Here is a 22,549-nt window from a genome sequence, read left to right as displayed (position 1 = left end):
ACTCATGTCATTGAAAGAAATTAAAGATCTAAATGAATGGAATGATACCCGTGTTCATGAATCAAAATTTTTAATGTTATTAAAATAGCAATACTCCCCAATCTACAGATTCAGTGCAATCCCTATCAAAACCCCAGTTGCCTTTTTTGCAGGAATTGACAAGCTGATCCTAAAATTAATGCAAGGGACCCAGAATAGCCAAAACAATCTTGAAAAAGAACAAAATTGGAAGATTCACACTTCTCTGATCTCAAAACTTAATAGAAGGTTACAGTAATCAAGACAGTGTGGTAGTGACAAAAGGACAGACATATATATAGAATAGAAATATGAGTATGTAAATAAACCCTCACAATTGATGGTCAATTGATTTTTTTTTTTTTTTTTTGCGGTACGCAGGCCTCTCACTGTTGTGGCCTCTCCCGTTGCGAAGCACAGGCTCCAGACACGCAGGCTTAGCGGCCATGGCTCACGGGCCCAGCCGCTCCGCAGCATGTGGGATCTTCCCGGACCGGGGCACGAACCCGTGTCCCCTGCATCGGCAGGCGGACTCTCAACCACTGCACCACCAGGGAAGCCCCGTCAATTGATTTTTTTTTTTTTTTTGCGGTACGCGGGCCTCTCACCGCTGTGGCCTCCCCCGTTGCGGAGCACAGGCTCTGGACACGCAGACCCAGCAGCCACGGCTCACGGGCCCAGCCGCTCTGCAGCATGTGGGATCCTCCTGGACCGGGGCACGAACCTGCGTTCCCTGCATCAACAGGCGGACTCCCAACCACTGCGCCACCAGGGAAGCCCCATCAGTATTATTTTTAATAGCAAAAAGGTGGTGACCCAAATGTCCATCGACTGATGAATGGATAAACAAAATGTGGTATACCCACACAGTGGAATATTATTTGGCCATAAAAAGGAATGAAGTACTGAAACATGGTACCACATGGATGAATATCATACTTTTGTTTTACTAAATGAAAGATGCCAGATATTGTATGATTCCATTTATGTGAAATATCCAGAAGAGTCATCCACGGAGGCAGTAGATAAATGGTTGACAGGGGATAGCGGAGGGAGAAATGGGGAGTGACCGCTAATAAGCATGTGGCTTCTTTTTGAGGTGATGAAAATGGTCTGGAATTAGTAGTGATGGTTGCACAACTTTATGAATATACTAAAACCACCGATTTGTTTGCTTTAAAGTGGTGAATTTTATGTATATGTAAATAAAAAGTATATTTAGAAAAGAGGATGGTGGGAGTTCAGGCCAAGATGGTAGAGTAGGAAGACCCTGAGCTTACCTCCTCTCATGGGCACACCAAAATTGCAACTATTTACAGAGCAACGATTGTTGAGGAAGACCAGAATCTAGCAGAAAAGATCTTCAACTAAAGATATAAAGAAGGAACCACAACGAGACCAGTAGGAGGGGTGGAGCGGTACAGTCAAGCCCCACACCTCTGAGTGGGGGACCCACAAACTGGAGGATAATTACAATTGCAGAGGTTCTCACCAAGAAGCAATGAGTCTGAGCCCTACACTGGGCTCCCCAGTCCTGGGGTCCTGCACCAGGAAGAAGAGTCCCCAGAACAATTGGCTTTGAAGACCAGCAGGGCTTACTTTTGGGAGACCCAGAGGACTGTGGGAAACAGAGACTCCACTCTTAAAGGGCGCACACAAAATCTCACATGCTCCAGGACCCAGGGCAGAGGCAGTGATTTAAGAGGAGCCTGGGTCAGACCCACCTGCTGATCTTGGAGAGTCTCCTGGACAGGCAGGAGGCAAACGGAGCTCACCCTGGGGACACAAGACACCGGTGGTAGCCAATTCTGGGAACTCATTCTACCATGTGGACACTGGTGCTGGCAAGTGCCATTTTGGAATCCTTCCTCTAGCCTATTAGCACTGGAAACCAGTCCTTCCCACCAGCCTGTTGGCACCAGCACCCTCAGGCCAAGCAACTAGCCAGGCAGGGACACAGTTCCACTCACCAGCAGGCAGGCTGCCTTAAGACCTCCTGAGCCCAAAACTGCCCCAGGATAAGGCCCTGTCCACCAGAGGGCCCAGAACCCAGCCCCCGACACCAGTGCACAGGTACTAACCATGGGACCCCCAGAGTCCTGCAGTCAGAGACCCCAGGACCCAGCTCCACCCACTAGTGGGCAGGCACCAGCCCCAGGACCCTCTGGGTCCTGGCCCCACCCACCAGCAGGCCAACATACCAACTCCAGGGCCCCGAGGATCCTGCAGCCAGAGACCCTGGTACCCAGCTCTGCCCACCAGCAGGTAGGCACCAGCCCCAGTATCCTCAGCCCTGACCACCAGAAGACTGGCACTAGCCTGGGAGCAGCCTCACACATCAGTGGGCAGGCACCAGCCCCAGGAACCCCCTGGGCCCCTGCCATACCACAAGTGAATGGACACCAGCCTCAGGACCGCCACAGCCCTGCAGCCTGCCATGGCAGGACCCAGCCCACCTTTCAGCAAGCCAGCACCAGCCCTGGGACCCCGTGGGCCCCAGCCCTGTCCACTAGCAGGCCAACACCAGCTCTGAGACACCTTGGGCCCCTTAGCCAGCCACCCTGGAATCTGGTCCCACCCACCAGCAGGCCAATACAAGGCTTGGGACACCCCAGATCCTGAAGCCAGCTGTGTCAGGAAATGGCCCATGTCTACCAGCAGACCAACACCAGCTCCAGGATCCCCAGGGCCCTGCATCCAGAGATCCTGGGAATTGGCTCTGCCTACCAGTGAGCCAGCACTAGCCCCAGTAACCGCTGGGCCTTGGCCACACCCACCAGCAGTTCAACACCAGCTCTGGGACCCCTGGACTCTGCAGCCAGAGACCACAGGGCCTGGCTTTGCCTGCCAGTGGGTAGGCACTAGGCCCAGGACCCAGCTTCACACACTGATGGGCAGGCACCAGCACTTTGATACCCTGGGCCCTGACCTCACCCAACAGCAGGTAGACACCAGCCCCAGGACCACCATACCTCCACAGCCTGCCTTGTCAGGATCCAGCCAACACACCAGAAGGCCAGCACCAGCCCCAGGACATCCCATGCCCTGGGACCCACTGCACGCTGCCCTGCCCACTGGCAGGTCAACCCCAGCTCTGGGACACCTTGGGTCCCTCAGCCAGCAGCCCTGGAATCCATCCCCACCCACCAGCAGGCCAACACCAACTCCAAGATAGCTTGGTCTCATCAACTAGCTACCCCAGGATCCAGCCCCACTCACCACTGCACCAGAACTAGCTTTGGGGCACCTCAAACCCACAGCCAGCCATGCAGGAACTGACTCCACCTACCAGTAGGCCAACACTAGATCCAGGAACCCTGGCCCCACAACTAACCATCCCAGAACCTGGCTCTGTCCATCAGTGTGCCAGCACTAGCCCCAGGACCCTCCAGGGCTCTGCAGCCAGCTGCCTCATGACCTGGTCCTGCCAACCAGTGACCAGCAGCCTCCTCACCGGGCAGGGCCTAGCAACCCAGCTGGACCAGAGACAAGCCACACCTACCAGACTGCCCACAGTAGTCAGCCCACCATAACAGAAGGACCTATGCAGCCCACATGGGGGCACCCCTAGAGCACATAGGTCTGGTGACCAGAGGGGAGTGCACTGCTGGGACATATAGGACGTCTCCTACAAAAGGCCACTTTTCCAAACTTGGGAAATATAACCAAAGACATAACCTATGTCTCTCACCAGAGACATAGAAATAAAAACAGCACATTAAAGGGCTTCCTTGGTGGCGCAGTGGTTGAGAGTCCGCCTGCTGATGTAGGGGACGCGGGTTCATGCCCCGGTCCGGGAAGATCCCACATGCCATGGAGCGGCTGGGCCCGTGAGCCATGGCCGCTGAGCCTGCGCATCCAGAGCCTGTGCTCCGCAATGGGAGAGGCCACAATGGTGAGAGGCCCGCGTACTGCAAAAAAAACCCCAGCAAATTAGGAAAAATGAGGCAACAGAGGAACATGTTCCAAACGAAGGAACATGATAAAACCCAGAAGAACTAAGTGAAATGGAGATAGGCAATCTACCTCATAAAGAGTTCAAGGTAATGATCATAAAGAATTCAGAAGAAGAATGGATGAACACAGTAAGAAGATGAACAAAGAGTTAGAAGATACAAAGAAGAACAAAATAGAGCTGAAGAATACAATAATTGAAATTTAAAATACACTAAAAGGAATCAACAGTAGATTCGAAGATACAGAAGAATGGATCAGTAGAAATCACTGAAGCTGAACAGAGAAAAGAACAAAAAGAAAAGAGGACAGTTTAAGAGTCCTCTGGGACAGCATGAAGCATACTTACATTTGCATTACAGGGATCCCAGAAGGAGAAGAAAGACAGAAAAGGGCAGAGAACATATTTCAAGACATTAGAGCTGAAAACTTCCATAACCTGGGAAAGGAAAGACATCCAGGTCCAGGAAGTACAGAGAGTCCCAAACAGGATCAACCCAAAGAGGACCACAAGACACACTGTAATCAAAATGGCGAAAATGAAAGATAAAGAGACTATCAAAAGCAGCAAGGGAAAAACAACAAGTTATGTACAAAGGATAAGTCTATCAGCTGAATTTTCAGCAGAAATTTCAGCGTGGCATGATATATTTAAAGTGATGAAAGAAAAAATACCTACAACTAAGAATACTCTATTCAGCAAGGTTTTCATTCAGATTTGATAGAGAGGGCAAAAGTTTTACAGACAAGCAAAAGCTAAAAGAGTTCACCACCAAACCTGCTTTACAAACAATGTTAAAGGGACTTCTCTAAGCAAAAATGGCCATAACTAGAAACATGAAAATTACAGAAGGAAAAAGCTTATTGGTAAAGGGAAATATAAAGGTAGTAAATCATCCACGTACAAAGCTAACAGGAAGATTAAAAGACAAAAGTAGTAAAATCATCTATATCCACAATAAGTATTTAATGGATACACAAAACAAAGAGGTGTAAAATATGATGTCAAAACCAGTAAACTGTAGGGGAGGGGAGTGTAAATTCAGGGTCATTAAAATGCATTTGAAATTAAGAGATCAGCAACTTAAAATGATCACATATACATATAAGTTGCTATATATAAATCTCATGGTAGCCACAAACCAAAAATCTGTAACAGATATATGCACAGAAAAGAAAAAGGAATCCCAACATCAAATATAAAAGACAGTCATCAAATCACAAGGGAAGAGAACAAAAGAAGAAAGGAAACAAAAAAAGAACTACAAAAACAACTCCAAAACAATTAACAATGGCACTAAGTACATACCTATCAATAATTACTTTAAATGTAAATGTACTAAATGCTCCAATAAAAAGACACAGGGTAGCTGAATGGATACAAAAACAAGACCCATATATATATATGCTGCCTACAAGAGACTCACTTCACATCTAAAGACAGACATAGACTGAAAGTGAGGGGATGGAAAAAGGTACTCCAAGCAAATGGAAATCAAAAGAGAGCCAGCGTAGCAATACTTACAGCAGCCAAAATAGCCTTTCAAACAAAGACTGTAATAAGAGACAAAGAAAGAATCAATCCAAGAAAATATAACGATTATAAATATATATGTACCCAACACAGGAGCACCTAAATACATAATGCAAATTATTAACCAACATAAAGAGAGAGATTGACAGTAACACAATAATAGTAGGGGACTTTAACACCCCACTTACATCAATGGACAGATCATCCAGACAGAAAATCAATATGAAAACACTGCCTTAGAGATATAGACCAAATGGAATATATATGAAACATTCCATCCAAAAGCAGCAGAATACACATTCTTTTCAAGTGCACATGAAACATTCTCCAGGATAGATCACATGCTAGGCCACATTTAAGAAAACTTAAATCATATCAAGAATCTTTTTCCAACCACAGTGCTTTTTCCAACCACAAATCAACTACAAGAAAAAATTGCAAAAAACACAAACATGTGGATGCCAAACAATATACTACTAAACAACCACTGAAGAAATCAAAGAAAAAGTTTTAAAATACCTGGAGACAAATGAAAATGAAAATACAACAGTCCAAAATCTATGGGATGCAGCAAAAGTAGTTCTGAGAGGGAAGTTTATAGTTATACAAGCCTACTTCAGGAAACAAGAAAAAACTCAAATAAGCAACTGAACCTTACACATAATGGAACTAGAAAAAGAACAACAAACAAAACCCAACGTTAGTAGAAGGAAAGAAATCATAAAGATCAGAGCAGAAATAAATGAAATAGAGACTTAAAAAAACAATAGAAACGATCAATGAAACTAAGAACTGGTTCTTTGATAAGATAAATAAAATGGATAAACCTTTAGCTAGACTCAGGAAAAAAAGAAAGAGGGCTCAAATCAATAAACTCAGTAAATGAAAAAGGAGAAGTTACAACCAACACCACAGAAATGCAAAGGATAAGATTACTACAAACAACTATATGTCAATAAAATGGACAACCCAGAAGAAATGAACAAATTTCTAGAAATGTACAATCTCCCAAGACTCAACCAGGAAGAAGTAGAAAACATGAACAGACCAATTGCCAGTAATTAAATTGAATAGGTCATTTTTAAAAATCCCAACAAACAGAAGTCCAGGACTAGATGGCTTCACAGGTGAATTCTACCAAATATTTAGAGAAGAGTTAAAACCAAGTCTTCTCAAACTATTCAAAAAAACTGCAGTGGAGGGAACACTTCAAACTCATTCTACAAGGCCAGCATCCTTCTGATACCAAAACCAGACAAAAATATCACACAAAAAGAAAATTACAGGCAATATCACTCATGAACATAAATGCAAAAAATCCTCAACAAAATATCAGTAAACCAAATTCAACAACACACTGATAGGATCATATCCCATGATCAAGTGGGATTTAGCCCAGGGATGCAAGGATGGTTCAATACCCACAAATCAATCAATGTGATACACCACATTAACAAGCTGAAGAATAAAAATCATATGATCATCCCAATAGATACAGAAAAAGCTTTGGACAAAATTCAACATCCGTTTATGATAAACACTCTCCACAAAGTGGGTATAGAGGGAACATACCTCAACATGATAAAGGCCATATATAAGCCCACAGCTAACATCATACTCAATGGTGAAAAGCTGACAGCATTTCCTCTAAGATCAGGAGCAAGACGAGAATGCCCACTCTTGCCACTTTTATTCAACATAGTATTGGAAGTCCTAGCCACATGATTAGACAAGAAAAAGAAATAAAATGAATCTAAATTGGAAAGTAAGAAGTACAACTGTCACTGTTTGCAGATGACATGATACTATACATAGAAAATCCTAAAGACACCAGCAAAAAACTACTAGAGCTCATCAATGAATTTGGTAAAGTTGCAGGATACAAAATTAATATACAGAAATCTGTTGCATTGCTATACACTAACAATGAATGATCAGAAAAGGAAATTAAGAAAAGAATCCTGGGACTTCTCTGATGGCGCAGAGGTTAAGAATCCGCCTGCCAATGCAGGGGACACAGGTTCGATCCCTGATCCGGGAAGATCCCACATGCCGCAGGGCAACTAAGCCCGTGCACCACAACTACTGAGCCTGCACTCTAGAGCCCACGAGTCACAACTACTGAGCCCGTGCACCACAACTACTGAAGCCCATGCACCCTAGAGCCCACGTCACAACTACTGAGACCATGTGCTGCAACTACCGAAGCCCATGCACCTAGAGCCCATGCTCTGCAATAAGAGAAGCCACAGCAGTGAGAAGCCTCTGCACAGCAACAAAGAGTAGCCCCTGCTCGCCGCAACTAGAGAAAGCCAGTGTGCAGCAACGAAGACCCAACACAGCCAAAAATAAATAAAGTTTTTTTAAAAATAAAAAAAAAGAATCCCATTTGCCTTTGCATTAAAAAGAATAAAATATCTAGGAATAAAATACCTAGGAATAAATCTAACTAAGGAGGTAAAAGACCTGTACTTGGAAAATTATAAGACTCTGATGAAAGAAACTGAAGATGACACAAACAGATGGAAAGATATAACATGTTCATGGGGGGCTTCCCTGGTGGCGCAGCGGTTGAGAGTCCGCCTGCCGATGCAGGGGATACGGGTTCGTGCCCCGGTCTGGGAAGATCCCACATGCCGTGGAGCGGCTAGGCCCGTGAGCCATGGCCGCTGAGCCTGAGCGTCTGGAGCCTGTGCTCTGCAACGGGAGAGGCCACAACAGTGAGAGGCCCACGTACCGCAAAAAAAAAAAAAAAAAAATTAAACATAACGTGTTCATCGAGTGGAAGAATTAATATCATTAAAATGACCATAGTACCCAAGGCAATCTACAGACTCAGTGCAATCCTTATCAAAATACCAATGGCATTTTTCACAGAACTAGAACAAACAATTCTAAAATTTGTATGGAAACACAAAGACCCTGAATAGCCAAAGCAATCTTGAGAAAGAACAGAGCTGGAGGTATCACAGTCCCTGACCTCGGACTATACTACAAAGCTACAGTAATCAAAATAGTATGGTACTAGCACAAAAACAAACATATAGATCAGTGGAACAGAACAGAGCCCAGAAATAAACTCACACACTTCTGGTCAATTAATCTATGACAAAGGAGGCAAGAATATACAATGAGAAAAATACAGTCTCTTCAGTAAGTGGTACTGGGAAAACTGTACAGCTACATGTAAAAGAATGAAATTAGAACATTTTCTCATACCATATAGAAAAATAAACTCAAAATGGATTAAAGACCTAAACATAAGACCTGAAACCATAAAACTCCTAAAAGCAAACATAGGCAGCACACTCTTTGACATAAATTGTAGCATCATTTTTTTTTGGATCTGTTTCCTAAGGCAAAGGAAACAAAAGCAAAAATAAGCAAATGGGACTTAATTAAACTTAAAAGCTTTTGCTCAGCAAAGGAAACCAAAGACAAAACAAAAAGACAACCTACTGAATAGGAGAAAATATTTGCAAATAACATGACCAATAATAAGTTAATATCCAAAATATATAAACAGCTCATACAACTCAATTAAAAAAAAAACCTGATTAAAACATGGGCAAAAGACTTGAATAGACATTTTCCCAAAGAAGACAGACAGGTGAACAACAGGCACATGAAAAGACGTTCAACATCACTAATCAGAGAAATGCAAATCAAAGTCACAATGAGATATTGCCTCACATCTATCAGAAAGGCTATGATCAAAAAGACCACAGGTAACAGATGTTGGCAAGGATATGGAGAAAAGGGGACCCTTGTACACTCTTGGTGGGAATGTAAATTGGTGCAGCCATTATGGAAAACTGTATGGAGGTTCCTTGAAAAACTAAAAATAGAACTATCATGTGATCTAGCAATTCCATTCCTGGGTATATATCTGAAGAAAACGAAAACACTAATTCAAAAAGATAAATGCGGGCTTCCCTGGTAGCGCAGGGGTTGAGAGTCCGCTTGCCGATGCAGGGGACACAGGTTCGTGCCCTGGTCCGGGAAGATCCCACATGCCGCGGAGCGGCTAGGCCCGTAAGCCATGGCTGCTGAGCCTGCGCGTCCAGAGCCTGTGCTCCGCAATGGGAGAGGCCACAACAGTGAGAGGCCCGCGTACTGCAAAAAAAAAAAAAAAACCAAAAGATAAATGCACCCCAGTGTTCATAGCAGCATTGTTTACAATAGCCAAGACATGGAAGCAACCTAAGTGTCCATCAACAGATGAATGGATAAAGAAGATGTGATACACACACATATACACATAATACTACTGGAATACTACTCAGCATAAAAAAGAATAAAATTTTGCCCTTTGTAACAACATGTATGGGCCTGAATAGTATTACGCTTAGTGAAATAAGTCAGAGAAAGACAAATATATGTTAGCACTCATATATGGAATCTAAAAAATAAAACAAATGAATATAACAAAATAGAAAAAGACTCACAGATATAGAGAACTAGTGGTTACCAGAGGGGAGAGAGAAGGAGGGAGGGGCAACATAGGGGTAGGAGATTAAGAGGTACAAACTACTATATACAAAAGAAACTACAAGGACATATTGTACAGCACTGGGAATACAGCCAATATTTTATAATAATTAAACTGAGTATAATCTAAAACTCTGAATCACTATGTTGTACACCTGAAACCAATATAATACTGTAAATCAACTATACCTCAATAAAAAGAAAAAAGAGGATGTTTTTCTGTATGTACACTATACCTGAATAAAAAGTTAACACACAGGAACTTCCCAGTGGTCCACTGGCTAAGACTTTGCGCTCCCAATGCAGGGGGCCCAGGTTCGATCCCTGGTCGGGGAACTAGATCCCGCAGCATGCATGCCACAACTAAGAGCCCGCATGCCACAACGAAGATCCATCCCATCCCACAAGCCGCAACTAAGACCTGGCGCAGCCTAAATAAATATTTTAAAAAGTTAACACACAGATAATGGTTTCATATTAGATAAATGGAAAAAAATATTATCAACAGAAATAGGAAGTTTTCAATGCATCTTTTCTAAGATCAATCCATTATGCATAATTTGAACATATCCCAGTTAATTGCTTGGGTATTTGGGATTCTTCCAATAACATATGTGCATTCACTCAATGTGTTTATTGAGTAAGTCTTATGCCTAGTCACTTTTCAACAAATAAAGGTTGGTGGGGGGTATATCCACAGGTTATTGATGAGGTCATACTTTAAATTCTCCCAATGCCTCTAACTACAGTAAATCTTCTGTGCTATGCACTAACATGACTGAGGCTAACATAGCCCCTGGCACATTTGAGAATATGACTTTCAAAGAAATCCGGCTTTCTGTAATAGCTTTCCTAGGTGTAAGTTATAGCAAGCCTCTAAGTGATGTCTTCTTGCAATTCTTTCTCCCTTTCATTTTTAAAGCTATGTTGGTAATTTCTGTGTAATGTCTCACTTTCCAGTTGTTTAACCTTTCTCTTGGCAGGAGGGAATTGGGTTTTGTTTGTTTGTTTAATGAGGAGAGTTAGAAATGCCTGCCTCAGATGTCTTGTATCGTTACATTCAGTTCATGCTAAGATCATAAGTATTCTGAATCTTAAATTAGGCACCGTCTCAGTCAGAGGTTAGTATTTACACATTTATCATTAGGTTACTATAAACTAAAGGAAGGGGAAGAAAAGCCCCTCATGGGGCTGAGGTTGGACTATGTTCTCATAGGAGTTCTAAACCATTTTTGGTAACTGTCATTTTCCAAGCATCAAGATGTGTAGAAAGTAAAGGGCCTCAAAATATGGGCTGTCAGTAGTGTGGCAAATTTTGAACATCACCTCATCTCAGATCTCTGTACAGAGGTACCAAGTTGCAATCACAGAAAGGCAGTTTAAAAACTACTTCATTTGAAATCTTTTCTATTAATGATAAACATTAAGAGGAATAACATAATCTTACATGTCAACAAAACATCACAGTCAGCAGAAAACGCAATTAAGTAGCCAAATAGAACATTTCTATAATGTTTGAGCATTCAACATCTTCCTTGACATTATTTTTTAGTCGGGGCACTCAAGCAGGCAGCAGCCTGTCACTCACAGCCTCTGTCATTTCCCGTTCCAATTCGTTAAACCCTAGGCTTTCCCCAGAAACACACAATCCACATGGAGATTCTTCTGCCAGTCAGAAAAGATCAATTCAAAGGATGCAGAAGACAGGAATAAAGACGCAGACCTACTGGAGAACGGACTTGAGGATATGGGGAGGGGGAAGGGTGAGTTTTGACAGGGCGAGAGAGAGTCATGGACATATACACACTAACAAACGTAGTAAGGTAGATAGCTGGGGGGAAGCAGCCGCAAGGCACAGGGATATTAGCTCGGTGCTTTGTGACAGCCTGGAAGGGTGGGATGGGGAGAGTGGGAGGGAGGGAGACGCAAGAGGGAAGACATATGGGAACATATGTATATGTATAGCTGATTCACTTTGTTATAAAGCAGAAACTAACACACCATTGTAAAGCAATTATACCCCAATAAAGATGTTTAAAAAAAAAAGGATGCAGAAATTGATATGCAACTCTTGAGTGGGCATGAACGCCATAATAAACTGCTACCTGCGCATGGAATTATATTTTCTAGGTTGACAGTGTATGGGCAGAAGCAGCAGGAGCATATGTTTAGATTTTATAGTCGGCGCTTATTTCCTATTGACTGGCTTCTCTTTGGCTGCCAAAAAATAGATCAAGTTCAGAAGCTAAAGCCAAGTTGTCAATTCTTTACCTTTGCCTTTCTCTCTAAAAAAACACCTAAATTAGCAAGGCAGCATAGCCAATTTACACACAGAGGCTTGATTAAAAACTTCAATCATTTGCCTCTCTTTCCTTCCCTGTAATACTTAAAATTCTAGGATTTCAAATTCATAAACGCTTCTATAAACACCACTGATCAAAAAAAAAAAAAATCACATGGCTACAGTATAATGTATGCCCCAATGAAAATAACACCCTAACGCAGAAATGAGAGGGCTCAGAATAATGTAGCTGGAGCTCTCCTCTTAACCATGAGTGAGGCACCTGGGATTGCAAAGGCAACATTTAGCTTTCAGAAGCTTGTTGCTGACAAGAGTGGAAAGAAAGGATCTTACATCTTCTTTTCTTTCCTAATTCTAAAGCGGTGAGCAAAATGTCTGCTTTTATTGGTTTGAAGTGGCCTAAACCACTGCCAAAAAATGTGCAAAGGAAATTATATATACACATTCTCCTCCTAAAATGCCACTTCCTTTGTGAAGCTGTCTTGATTCCCCATTCACAATGCATACCTTCCTTCTCTACACTCTATCATAATTTATACCTCCATTAATATTTGCAAATTATTTTCTATGTGAGTAATGTGTTTACAGGTCTCCCTCTCTTACTATACTGTAAACTTCCACAGCTCAGGGACCAAGTCATTATCCCTCTGGTCCCCACAAGGCCAAGCAGAGTGCTTTATAAATGGTAGGTGCAAAATAAATGTTTGATGAATGAATAAATACGGTGGTGTCAGCTTTATGATGACTAGAAGTTTTGATGATGTTAAGAGTAGCTGCTCCCCAAACCTCAATCTCTTTTCTCTGTATTTGGTATCATGATTATGTGCACTGAAGACAGAGAAAGATTTAGAGATGTCTTCCTGAGAATACATTTTATATTTGATATGTCTATTTTGATAACCCTCGAGTAAACCATCTTTTGGAAAAGATTTCCAGGGTTAAACGGAATTCAATGGGGGAAAGTTTCAATGAGTCAGACAAAAGCTGTCTCTACTTCCTGTGATGCAGTGTGCTGTCACACACCTCAGAAAAAAAGTGCAAAATTGTAAAAGCCGAGAGCATGACTCCACAGGACTCTATTAACAAGGTGCTACCTATATAAAATGATCAAGAAGAGGAAAGAAGGAACCCTGAATGGTCTTTAGTTCTCAAAAAGCAAGGGTCTAACTAGAAACTAATGAGTGACAACTGTTTCAGGTACACAGCGTAAAAAGGAAACACACGTGTCTAAAGAGAGAAAGGTCAACTTTAGGCAATGAAAAGTCATCTCAAAAAAGATCCTCCCCCCACCCCCTGCATTTTCATCTGTTTCACATGTTATTTTACTACTGGATACAGGATTTGGCAAAGCTAACAACTGGTTATTTGGAAATTTCTAAACGATGAGCACTTTCTCCTACAATGTACATTTTTCCATTCCAAAACAAACAAGATACTTGGTTTCAACAGGGAAAATTTCCAATCGCTTAGCACTGAAACGCATAAAAGAAAATGGAAAATTGTTTGAATACCATATAGCACTTTTGAGTTTATTAGGCCATTATCCCCAGGGCTGGATTTAATCAAAAGATGAAGAATACAAACTCAAAAGCTTCTGGTTGACAAGAAGTAAGTCTTGGAACTTCCCTGGTGGCGCAGTGGTTAAGAATCAGCCTGCCAAAGCAGGGGACACAGGTTCGAGCCCTGGTCCGGGAAGATCCCACAGGCCACGGAGCAACTCAGCCTGTGCGCCACAACTACTGAAGCCCGCACGCCTAGAGCCCATGCTCCTCAAATGAAGCCAACTCTTCCTTACGGTGTGCAGGCTTCTCTGTAAGAGAAGCCACTGCAATGAGAAGCCTGCACACCGCAACGAAGAGTAGCCCCCGCTCACCACAACTAGAGAAAGCCCATGCAAAGCAACGAAGACCCAAAGCAGCCAAAAAAAAAAAAGTCTTGGGCTTGGGATTTTTGTGTTTGAGCTGTAAGTCAGGTTCACAGAAAAGTAATCAGAAACTAGACTGGCTGGAGATAAGAAAGAGCCTTGAAATGAGAGGTGTGATACCATGGGTTCTACCTGTGACTTGGCCTCTCAACAAGCCTGGGGACCTTGAACAAATTACCTAAATTCTTATCTGTGAAGTTCTTTGATAATTTCTAAAGCCCCTTTTAGCATGATCAATTTTTAATTGTCTAATATTTTTCCTTAAGTTATCAATTAGTTCATTCAACAATATGAATACCTTCAATGAACATAGTAAAGGACAGTTCTGCCCTCAAAGAGTGGATAAGTCAGTGGGAAAAGTGAAGGCTTCACCCGCAGTTCCTAGGAGCTCATTCATCCATTTTAGTTCTAAACAAAGGTCACAGAGGAGCCCAGAAGGGAATGTGGATGGAAAGGAGTAGGAGAAACCCCACAGAAACTCTTGGGAGGAAGAGAGGGTAATTTATTGTCTCAGTCCACCAAGTTTATTGATTACTGTGCTGGGCACTGGGGATCCTGGGGTGACCTGAAGAGATCAGGCCTCTAATGAAGCTTACTTGCATTCTAGGTGGTGAAGAAAGAAAAACAGGTTAACAAATAAATGAAATCCAGATTGTGATTAGTTCTAGGAAGAAAACAGAGTGATAATGAGAGAGAATAACTCTGTGTGTGTGTGCATGCGGTGTGGTAGGGGGGTGGACTTCAACATAGGGAAGGCCCTTTGGAGACGGTAGTGGTTAGCTGACAGGGACCTCAAGTGAGCACAGCCAGCACACAGGGGCTAGTGGTTCAGCTAGAGGGAAGCAGGAAAATGCCAAGGCTGGAAAGGGCTGGAGCAGACAGATCATCTGCATGGTTGTTTTAAAGAGCAGTTACTTCTGGAAAGTACAGAATTAAAGCAGTACAGATGACCCTTGAACAACACCGGTTTGATTACGCGGGTCCACCTACACGTGGATTGTTTTCAATAAATACTACAGTAATGCTACACAATCCACAGCTGGTTTAAATCTTGGATGCCGAACCTCAGATAAGGAGGGCCGGCTACAAATTTACAGGCAGATTTTTGACTGTGCAGACTGCCAGCACCCCCAACCCCCCAGTTGTTCAAGGGTCAGCTGTAGTTCTTGACTAAGGGCCATTTTGTCCCCCAGGGGGCATTTGACAACGTCTGGAGACATTTTGGGTTGTCAAATTTGAGGTGGGGAGGGTACTACTACTGAGATTGAGAAAACCTGCACTAAAGGAATTTACTGCCCGAAGTTTGGTTTTAGTCATTAGGTTTTTACAAACTTGAATCTTTTTTTTGTTTTCCTTTACTGTGGAAACAAAGTAAAAACAGGTTTCAGGTGACCCATTGCTTCATCCACTCTCTCAGGAAACCCCACTGCAGAGGTTCCAGGGGCTCCACAAACCGCTGAGAAGCCCCACAAGATACTAGATGTGTAGCTGAACCCGTTGGAAAGGGACCTGCGGAGACCCACACCCAACTGCTCACTGGGGTTACCTCTGCGCAGGGGACCAGGTTAGGAGGCAGTGTAAGAGGAGCACATATTCGTGTTTTATTTCCACAATTACCAATGAATATTAAAAATAATGCAAAGTGGGGGTCCATACAGGGAAGAAGTGGAGAGGATGCCCTCCCGCGCAGCGAAAACCTCTGTCCTCTGGGCCTCTACCGCCCTTCTGCGTTGACCCGGTCCCTCCAGGCTCTAGCCTCCCCTCCCCACACCCCACACCCCCACCCACGGCGGGCCCTTGGCCCGCATTAAACCCCACGGCCCCGCAGGCTCTAACCCAGGCCCCTCCGGGCACGCGAAGTCCTCCCGCCCTCCCTCACCTCGGCGGGCAGGCGTCTCCTCTGGGAGGCTGGCAGCAGGCTGTCCCTCGAAGTAAGGGTTGCCCAGCGGAGCAGCCCCCAGCCGAAGGCCCCGTCGGGGTCCGTGCGCGGCGCCTCGAGCTCGGTGCGGGTCCCTCAGGCCCGGGAGCGCCCGGCGAACCCTCGGAAGGGCGGGAAACGCCGGAGGAGAGCCTTGGAGCCGAAGCCTGACGGCAGGTGGGCAGGGAACCACCTCCTCACGGGCGCCAGGAGGCCAGGCGTGGAGGGCTTGGGCTTGCTGGGGGCGCGTTAGCCGTCGCTCGCCTCTTTTTGCATATTCATGAGACCGAGCGAGGCGGGCCGCTCACGCGAGCAGAAGTAACGAATTATTCATGAAGCGTCTCGCCCCGCCCAGGAAGGTCTCGTTGATTATTCATAAGCCCGAGGGAGAGTTTGAGCCGGAAAAGGCCGTTGAGTCCCTCTCACTGGGAGGCGTCGACCCTCTGAGGTGAGGGCTGTCCAGATGCGAGGCATACGGAGAAAAACGGCGCTTGAGCGTCGTTAGAGTTTTTTGGGTTTTTTTTTCCTCTTAGGTTATTTTTTTCCCTTTACGTTTCTTTTTCCTCGAGGCTTTAAGTTTGATTTGAAAGTATTTCTGTGAGGCCCGAAGTATTCTGAGGAGTAGCGGGAAGGCCGGGTCTGAGGGGAAGGGCAAAGGGGAACCCCTAGGTAGCATTCCCCACCCCCCTCCCCAAAGCTTGATGATGAAAATTTTCACATTTACTGGGGGTGGGGGAAGTGGGGTGCGGGGGTGGAGAGAATTGTACTGGGAACACTCACATTCCCACTATCAAGGTAGTTTTTAAATTGAAATGGTGATGGAAAAGAAGGAATCAGTCCAGGTGAGGACGCAGCAGCTGGCAGTCGGCAGCCAAGCTCTTATTCCGGCCGACACCTGCGTGTTGCAACCAGTCGGATCGGGAGCTTTGTGGGGGAGGGCTGTCTATCTTCTAGGTCAGGTTTTCTCCAGCCACTGAGGTGTTCTGTGAGAATCAATGGCTGGCACACACCAAGAGGTGTGAGTCCCCACGGAATGACCTCAGCTCCTCTTTCGCCTTATCCAGGATTTGCTGTTTGATCTCATGGACTTTAGTTCCCCAAACAGTGCAGGGGAGAGAGTGTCTTGAAACTCAAGATTAACCAATCACCGAAATGTGTTCAATTGTGCAGAGCACTGGACTCGGTGTGCAGTACATCATGTTACTTGGCTGATGAAAATGAAGAAAAAGTACAGTTCTGCCCGTAAAGGAGTTTTAAATCTGATTAGGATAATAATCTAATTTCTCCCCCATTGGGCCATAAATCTCTTGAGGTAGGAACAGTATTTTACATCTTTGTAAGCCTACACGAAGACTAGCACGTGGTAGTCGCCCAGTAAATGTTGAATAGAATGAATAATTGAAGTAGCCTGAAGAAGATATTAAAAAACCAAAAGAGCATGAATAAATACCCAGTTAATATAGTGGAAACCCTTTACTCTGAGTGAGCACAGAGTAGGGGAATTAACAGGACCAAATGGGATTTGTTAAAATGGAGAATAATAATTTATGGGAGCAAACTCTGTGAAACCTCTGAGTCACAGGGTGACCTTTAGCAAACCATGTTCCCTTACTGGACTTCACTTTCCTCTTCTTTGTACTGATAGTTTTATATTGTACATTTAAATCTATGATCCATTTTGAATTAATATTTGTATATGGTGTCAGATTTAGGTTGAAGGTTTTCAGGGCTTTTTGGTCTATGGATGTCCTGTTGTTCCAGCACTGTTTGTTAAAAAGACTATCCTTCCTCCACTGAATTGACTTTTCTTTAAAATGAAAGGATTGGATTAGTTTTAGAGAATGTCTCCTCCCCCTTCCAACTCTGATTTAAGTCCATTTACATTGACAGGTACTTCCTTTGAGTAAAGCTATCTCCTTCATACCATACACATGTATGGAAGGTCATCTAGCTGCATTTTAGAATCTAGCTGTTGGGCATTATACATTTGATAGACAAGGGATTTTCTTGTTTTAAAAAAATGGTTTTGGAAGATTGGGAAAGATGGGTGAAAAGTATTAGGAAATCAACTATTATTGTCTTTGGGCAAATGTAATGAAACTTTTTTTGTGTGTCACTCAGAATGCCACCTACACCCCCCCCCAAAAAAAAAGTGGCTTAGGCCTTCAGAAACTAAACAACCAGCTGGTTAATTTTATCTGAATCTTGGATTCACACATAAAAAGGTAAAAGAGTATTGTGCCACCATTTTAAATAGGGCAATTGTGATGTAGGTCAAGAAGTAAGCCCAGAGAGAGTCTTATCTGAGAAAACACAGAAATTTTGTTTTTCTCAGGAAGATCATAATCCTTGTCACAGAGTAGACATATCAAGCATAAGAGTGAATGTATTGATGCCCTGTGAAGTTTCAGATGTTTGTGGATCCAATATACAAGCAAATATATAAGTCAAAGACATTTGGAAGTTAAAGTTCTGTTCTTAAAACCCATAGTTATGAAATATCTCTTAAGTTTAGATAATGAGTCAGAACGAGGTGATAAAAAAATATCAGAGTAATTCTCTGAGAGTACATGATCTGTAGAGTCATACCTCCTGGGGCTGTTAGCTTGTGAGCTTTCAAAATTAAGCAGAGTTTGTACTTGAATAGGAGACCTCCACAAAACACCTGCTCAAAGGGAAAAAGACAGTAGCAACAGAATAGTTAGAGGTTGAAAGGAGCCTGGCTATTTAAAATAATTATTTAGATTTTTTTGCCTTCCTGAAGCCAGTTTATCTCAGGACACCAAAAAGAGACCCTACCATGTTTAGAAATAAGCAAGCAAGCCCAACAACTAAGAACGTGCTGGTAATGCAGTATTTTAGATGGAATGAAAGCAAGGGGAATTTCATTACGCAGAGTCATTGTAGAAAAAAACCCCTAAATTGTGAGTCAAATTTTCTTGATTTTTATTCTCAGTTCTGATTGACCTTGAGTAAGTCAATTGACTTCTCTGGACCTTGATTTTCTCATCTAGAAAATTAGATGTTTGGACTAGATGACATTTAAAGTTCCTTCTACTTCTAAAATTCTGTAATTCTATTCTAGACCCTTACTTTTTCCTTGTTCATGTAGTACTTCTCTATTGATTCAGCAGATATTTTTTGAGCACCTACCTACTTTATTCCAGTACTGTCATGGTGCTAAGGATTCAAGAATGAGCTAAACTAGACACAAAAGTTTATATATGATTCCATTTATATTAAATGTCTGGAATAAGCAAATCCATAGAGATGAAAAGTAGATTAATGGTTGCAAGGAGTCAGGCGAGGGGAAAATGAGGTGTGATTGCTAGTGGGTATGGAGTTTCTTTTAACGTAATGAAAATCTTCTGAAATTAGATGGTAGTGATGGTTGCAAAACTTCATGAATATACTAAAACCTACTGAATTGTACCTTAAAAAAAAAACTTTAAAAATATAGAATGAACTAGGCAGATACAACTTTGCCCTCACATTATCTCACAGCAGGGTGGGGTGGATACATAAATGCAATGATATGGAATATATTACAATAGGCACATAACCCAGACTTGGTGGTGAACCAGGGAATAATTCCTTGAGAAACTTGTACTAAGCCATGTCTAGAAGATGAGTAGGAATTGGAAAGGGAGGAGGATGTTTCAGGCAGAAGGAACATTACAAAAGCCTGAAAGCTAGAGAGAATATAGGTTAATTAAAGTAGATAAGAATAGCTGATGCATAAAAGTGTAAGGGAAAATGGTTAGAGATGTGGCTAAAGAGGCATGAGCCAGATCTTGAGGCTATGGTAAGGAGTTTGGATTTCATCCTGAGGACAGTGGGGAGCCACTGAAGTATTTCAGTTGAGGAAGTTACATAGTCAAGTTTGTACTCTAAAAAGAATACTCTGGCTGCAATACAAAGAACAGACTGGAGAAGGGTAAGACCAGTGACAGGCAGACTGGTGGTTGAAGAAATCCAGTCAAAAGATGAGGCTGATCTGATCTGAAGCATAGATGACAACAATGTGTATAAAGTGAGGAGTGGACACTTGAGAAAGGAGAATGGATGTGGGAATGAGGGAGGGAACAGGGTTGAGTCATAGTTTTTAGGCTTGAGCATCTAGGTATTTGATGTTGTCATTCACTTAGCTAAGGTACAGACATAGGTTTCGGGCAAAAGAATTCACATTTGGGTATGCTGGGAACATCAAATTGGAACTGGCTCATAGAGGTATAGATCTGCAACTCCCCAGTGAAACCTAGGTTGGGGGAATACATCTAAGAGTCGTCAGAATAGAAATATAATTGAAACAACAAAAAAGTATTTGTTCATCCAGGGAGTGTGTTTAGAAGTTAAAAAAAGAAAAAAAAGCTCCTAGGACAGAGCCCTTGAAGAACACCAAAAGCTAAGAAAGGGTCAGGTTACACTCAGAAATGAAGGTTATAATCTGAAGTCAACAAAAGATACCTTGGAATCATTAAGGACCAAAGGACTATTAGGTGGTTTCAGTCTCATGTAAATCTAGTAAAAGAGTGTCCCCTAGTGCTGCTCTGAAGAAATAATTTGAGAGAAATTATTACCTGTTTATAATCTCTATCACCACCTTGTGGTAGTGTCCTTAAATAATTCTGCCCTCTTTTATTTGCAAAATCTTCCAGAATCTTGCATTAATTTGTACACAAAAACAAGTCACACGCTATCCTGAGTGATCTAGAATGGAATTTCTTTAAGTGGGTTATCTACAGATATTTTGGTCAGAACTCCATAAAACCTTGACAAGAAACTACAATATAAATTAAGTACTTTGAAAAGAAAAAGGGAAATTTACTTCTTTTTTATGTTAGTGAAGCAACAGAATTGAAAACTATGTATTTTAAATATTAATACTTTTTATTGTGGAAAAATGTACATTACATAAAATTCATCATCTCAGCCATTCTTAAGTGTATAATTCAGTGGCACTAAGTGCATTCACAGTGTTGTACAACCATCACCACTACCCATTTCTAAAAATTTTTCGTCATCCTGAACAGAAACTCTGTACTCATTGAACTCCCCATTCTTTCTACCCTCCAGCCCCTGGTGACTTCTATTCTATTCTCTGTTGCTATGAATTTGACTACTTTAGGTGTCTCTACCTCATATAAGTGGAATCGTGCAATATGTGTCCTTTTGTGTCTGGTTTATTTCACTTAACATAATGTTTTCAAGTTTATCCATGTTGCAACATGTATCAGAATTTCATTCCTTTCTAAGGCTGAATAATAGTCCATTGTATATACCACATTTTAAAAATCCATTCAACTGTTGTTGGACATTTGGGTTGTTTCCACCTTTTGGCTATTGTAAATAATATTGCTGTGAACATTGGTGTGTAATCTGTTTGAATCCCTCCTTTCAATTATTTTGAGTTTAGACCTAGAAGTGGAATTGCTGGGTAATATGGTAAATCTATTGAACTTTTTGAAGAACTACCATACTGTTTTCCACAGCAGCTGCACCATTTTACATTCCTACCAGCAGTGTACAAGGATTCTGATTTTTCACATCTTCACCTCCACTTGTTATTTTCCACTTTTTTGAATAGCCATCCTAATGAGTATGAAGTGTAAACTTTAACTTTTGAGTTTACTTTGAAAATCAGTTACACATGAAGTTAATTCAAGAAGTATTTTTGAGCCCCTGTTATATAGAGAGCACTGTTACACTCTGAGGGAATAACAAGGATGAGTAAAATATACTGTTGAATCTTTAGGGGATTTACAATTTATTTTTCCCCTACAAATGTATTTGGGAACAAGTAAGTCAACTTAAATTTTTATCAGGTGGTTGGAAAAACTCATCCAGAGATCTTACTTTATAGAAAATTGGTAGTGGAGATAAAAATGTTTATTAAACTAATTTTCAAAAGAATACAATCAAATGCTAATTATATAGTTCTTCGGAAAATTCACAATAAGGATTACATTAGGCAAGGTCTCTAATTTTTTTTTTTTTACAGGTTAGACTTGTTAAAAGAATCCTTGATAGATTGCTATAATGGCCACTGCTCAGCTCTCTCATTCTATCAGAATTCACAAGGCACCTAAGGTATTTATTAAGAATTAAAAGAAAATCAATGACTATTTAGTGAGTTAGTTCAGAATCATGACTTTAATCTTTGGTGTTTTTTTTAAACAGCAGTTTTGTCAGTTAATCGGCACATAATATTCTGGCAGAGTATGTCTACATTTTAACTGGCTAATGCACTGAGGATGTTCAGGAAATTAGAATAGATTTCTACAAAGTAACTTATTGGGTGCTTGTTTCATGTTTATATATTTAGACTTTGTAGAGGAAAAGAAATCAGAAACAAAAAAAGATGTTTAAAGAGAATGGCTCTTTGTTAGACATTCACTTCCTGACACA

General features: G+C 42.2%; 1 protein-coding gene and 1 long non-coding RNA gene across 3 annotated transcripts in view; one reads left to right on the top strand and one right to left on the bottom strand.

Moving 5' to 3' along the window:
• Positions 1–16,312, bottom strand: part of LOC116765066 — a 37,154-nt gene extending 20,842 nt beyond the window's left edge. The window contains exon 1 of the long non-coding RNA XR_004353126.1: positions 16,103–16,312. This is a non-coding gene — a long non-coding RNA (uncharacterized LOC116765066). The remainder of the gene's footprint in view (positions 1–16,102) is intronic.
• Positions 16,313–16,480: 168 nt separating this feature from the next.
• HORMAD2 (HORMA domain containing 2) overlaps positions 16,481–22,549 on the top strand; it is a 74,823-nt gene continuing 68,754 nt past the window's right edge. Inside the window, exons 1-2 of one of the 2 annotated variants that reach the window (XM_032603029.1) lie at positions 16,481–16,589; positions 22,143–22,231. In XM_032603029.1, the coding sequence (XP_032458920.1) occupies positions 22,181–22,231 (51 nt within the window). In that variant the 5' untranslated portion in view covers positions 16,481–16,589; positions 22,143–22,180. Of the gene's footprint in view, positions 16,590–22,142; positions 22,232–22,549 lie in introns of those variants that run through there. The other variant, XM_032603031.1, reaches the window with a different exon arrangement.

The sequence above is a fragment of the Phocoena sinus genome, chromosome 14 (genome assembly GCF_008692025.1).
Source record: "Phocoena sinus isolate mPhoSin1 chromosome 14, mPhoSin1.pri, whole genome shotgun sequence".
Lineage (NCBI taxonomy): Eukaryota > Metazoa > Chordata > Mammalia > Artiodactyla > Phocoenidae > Phocoena > Phocoena sinus.
The sequence above is the reverse complement of the archived record's forward strand: the minus strand, read 5'-3'. Positions and strand labels throughout refer to the sequence as shown.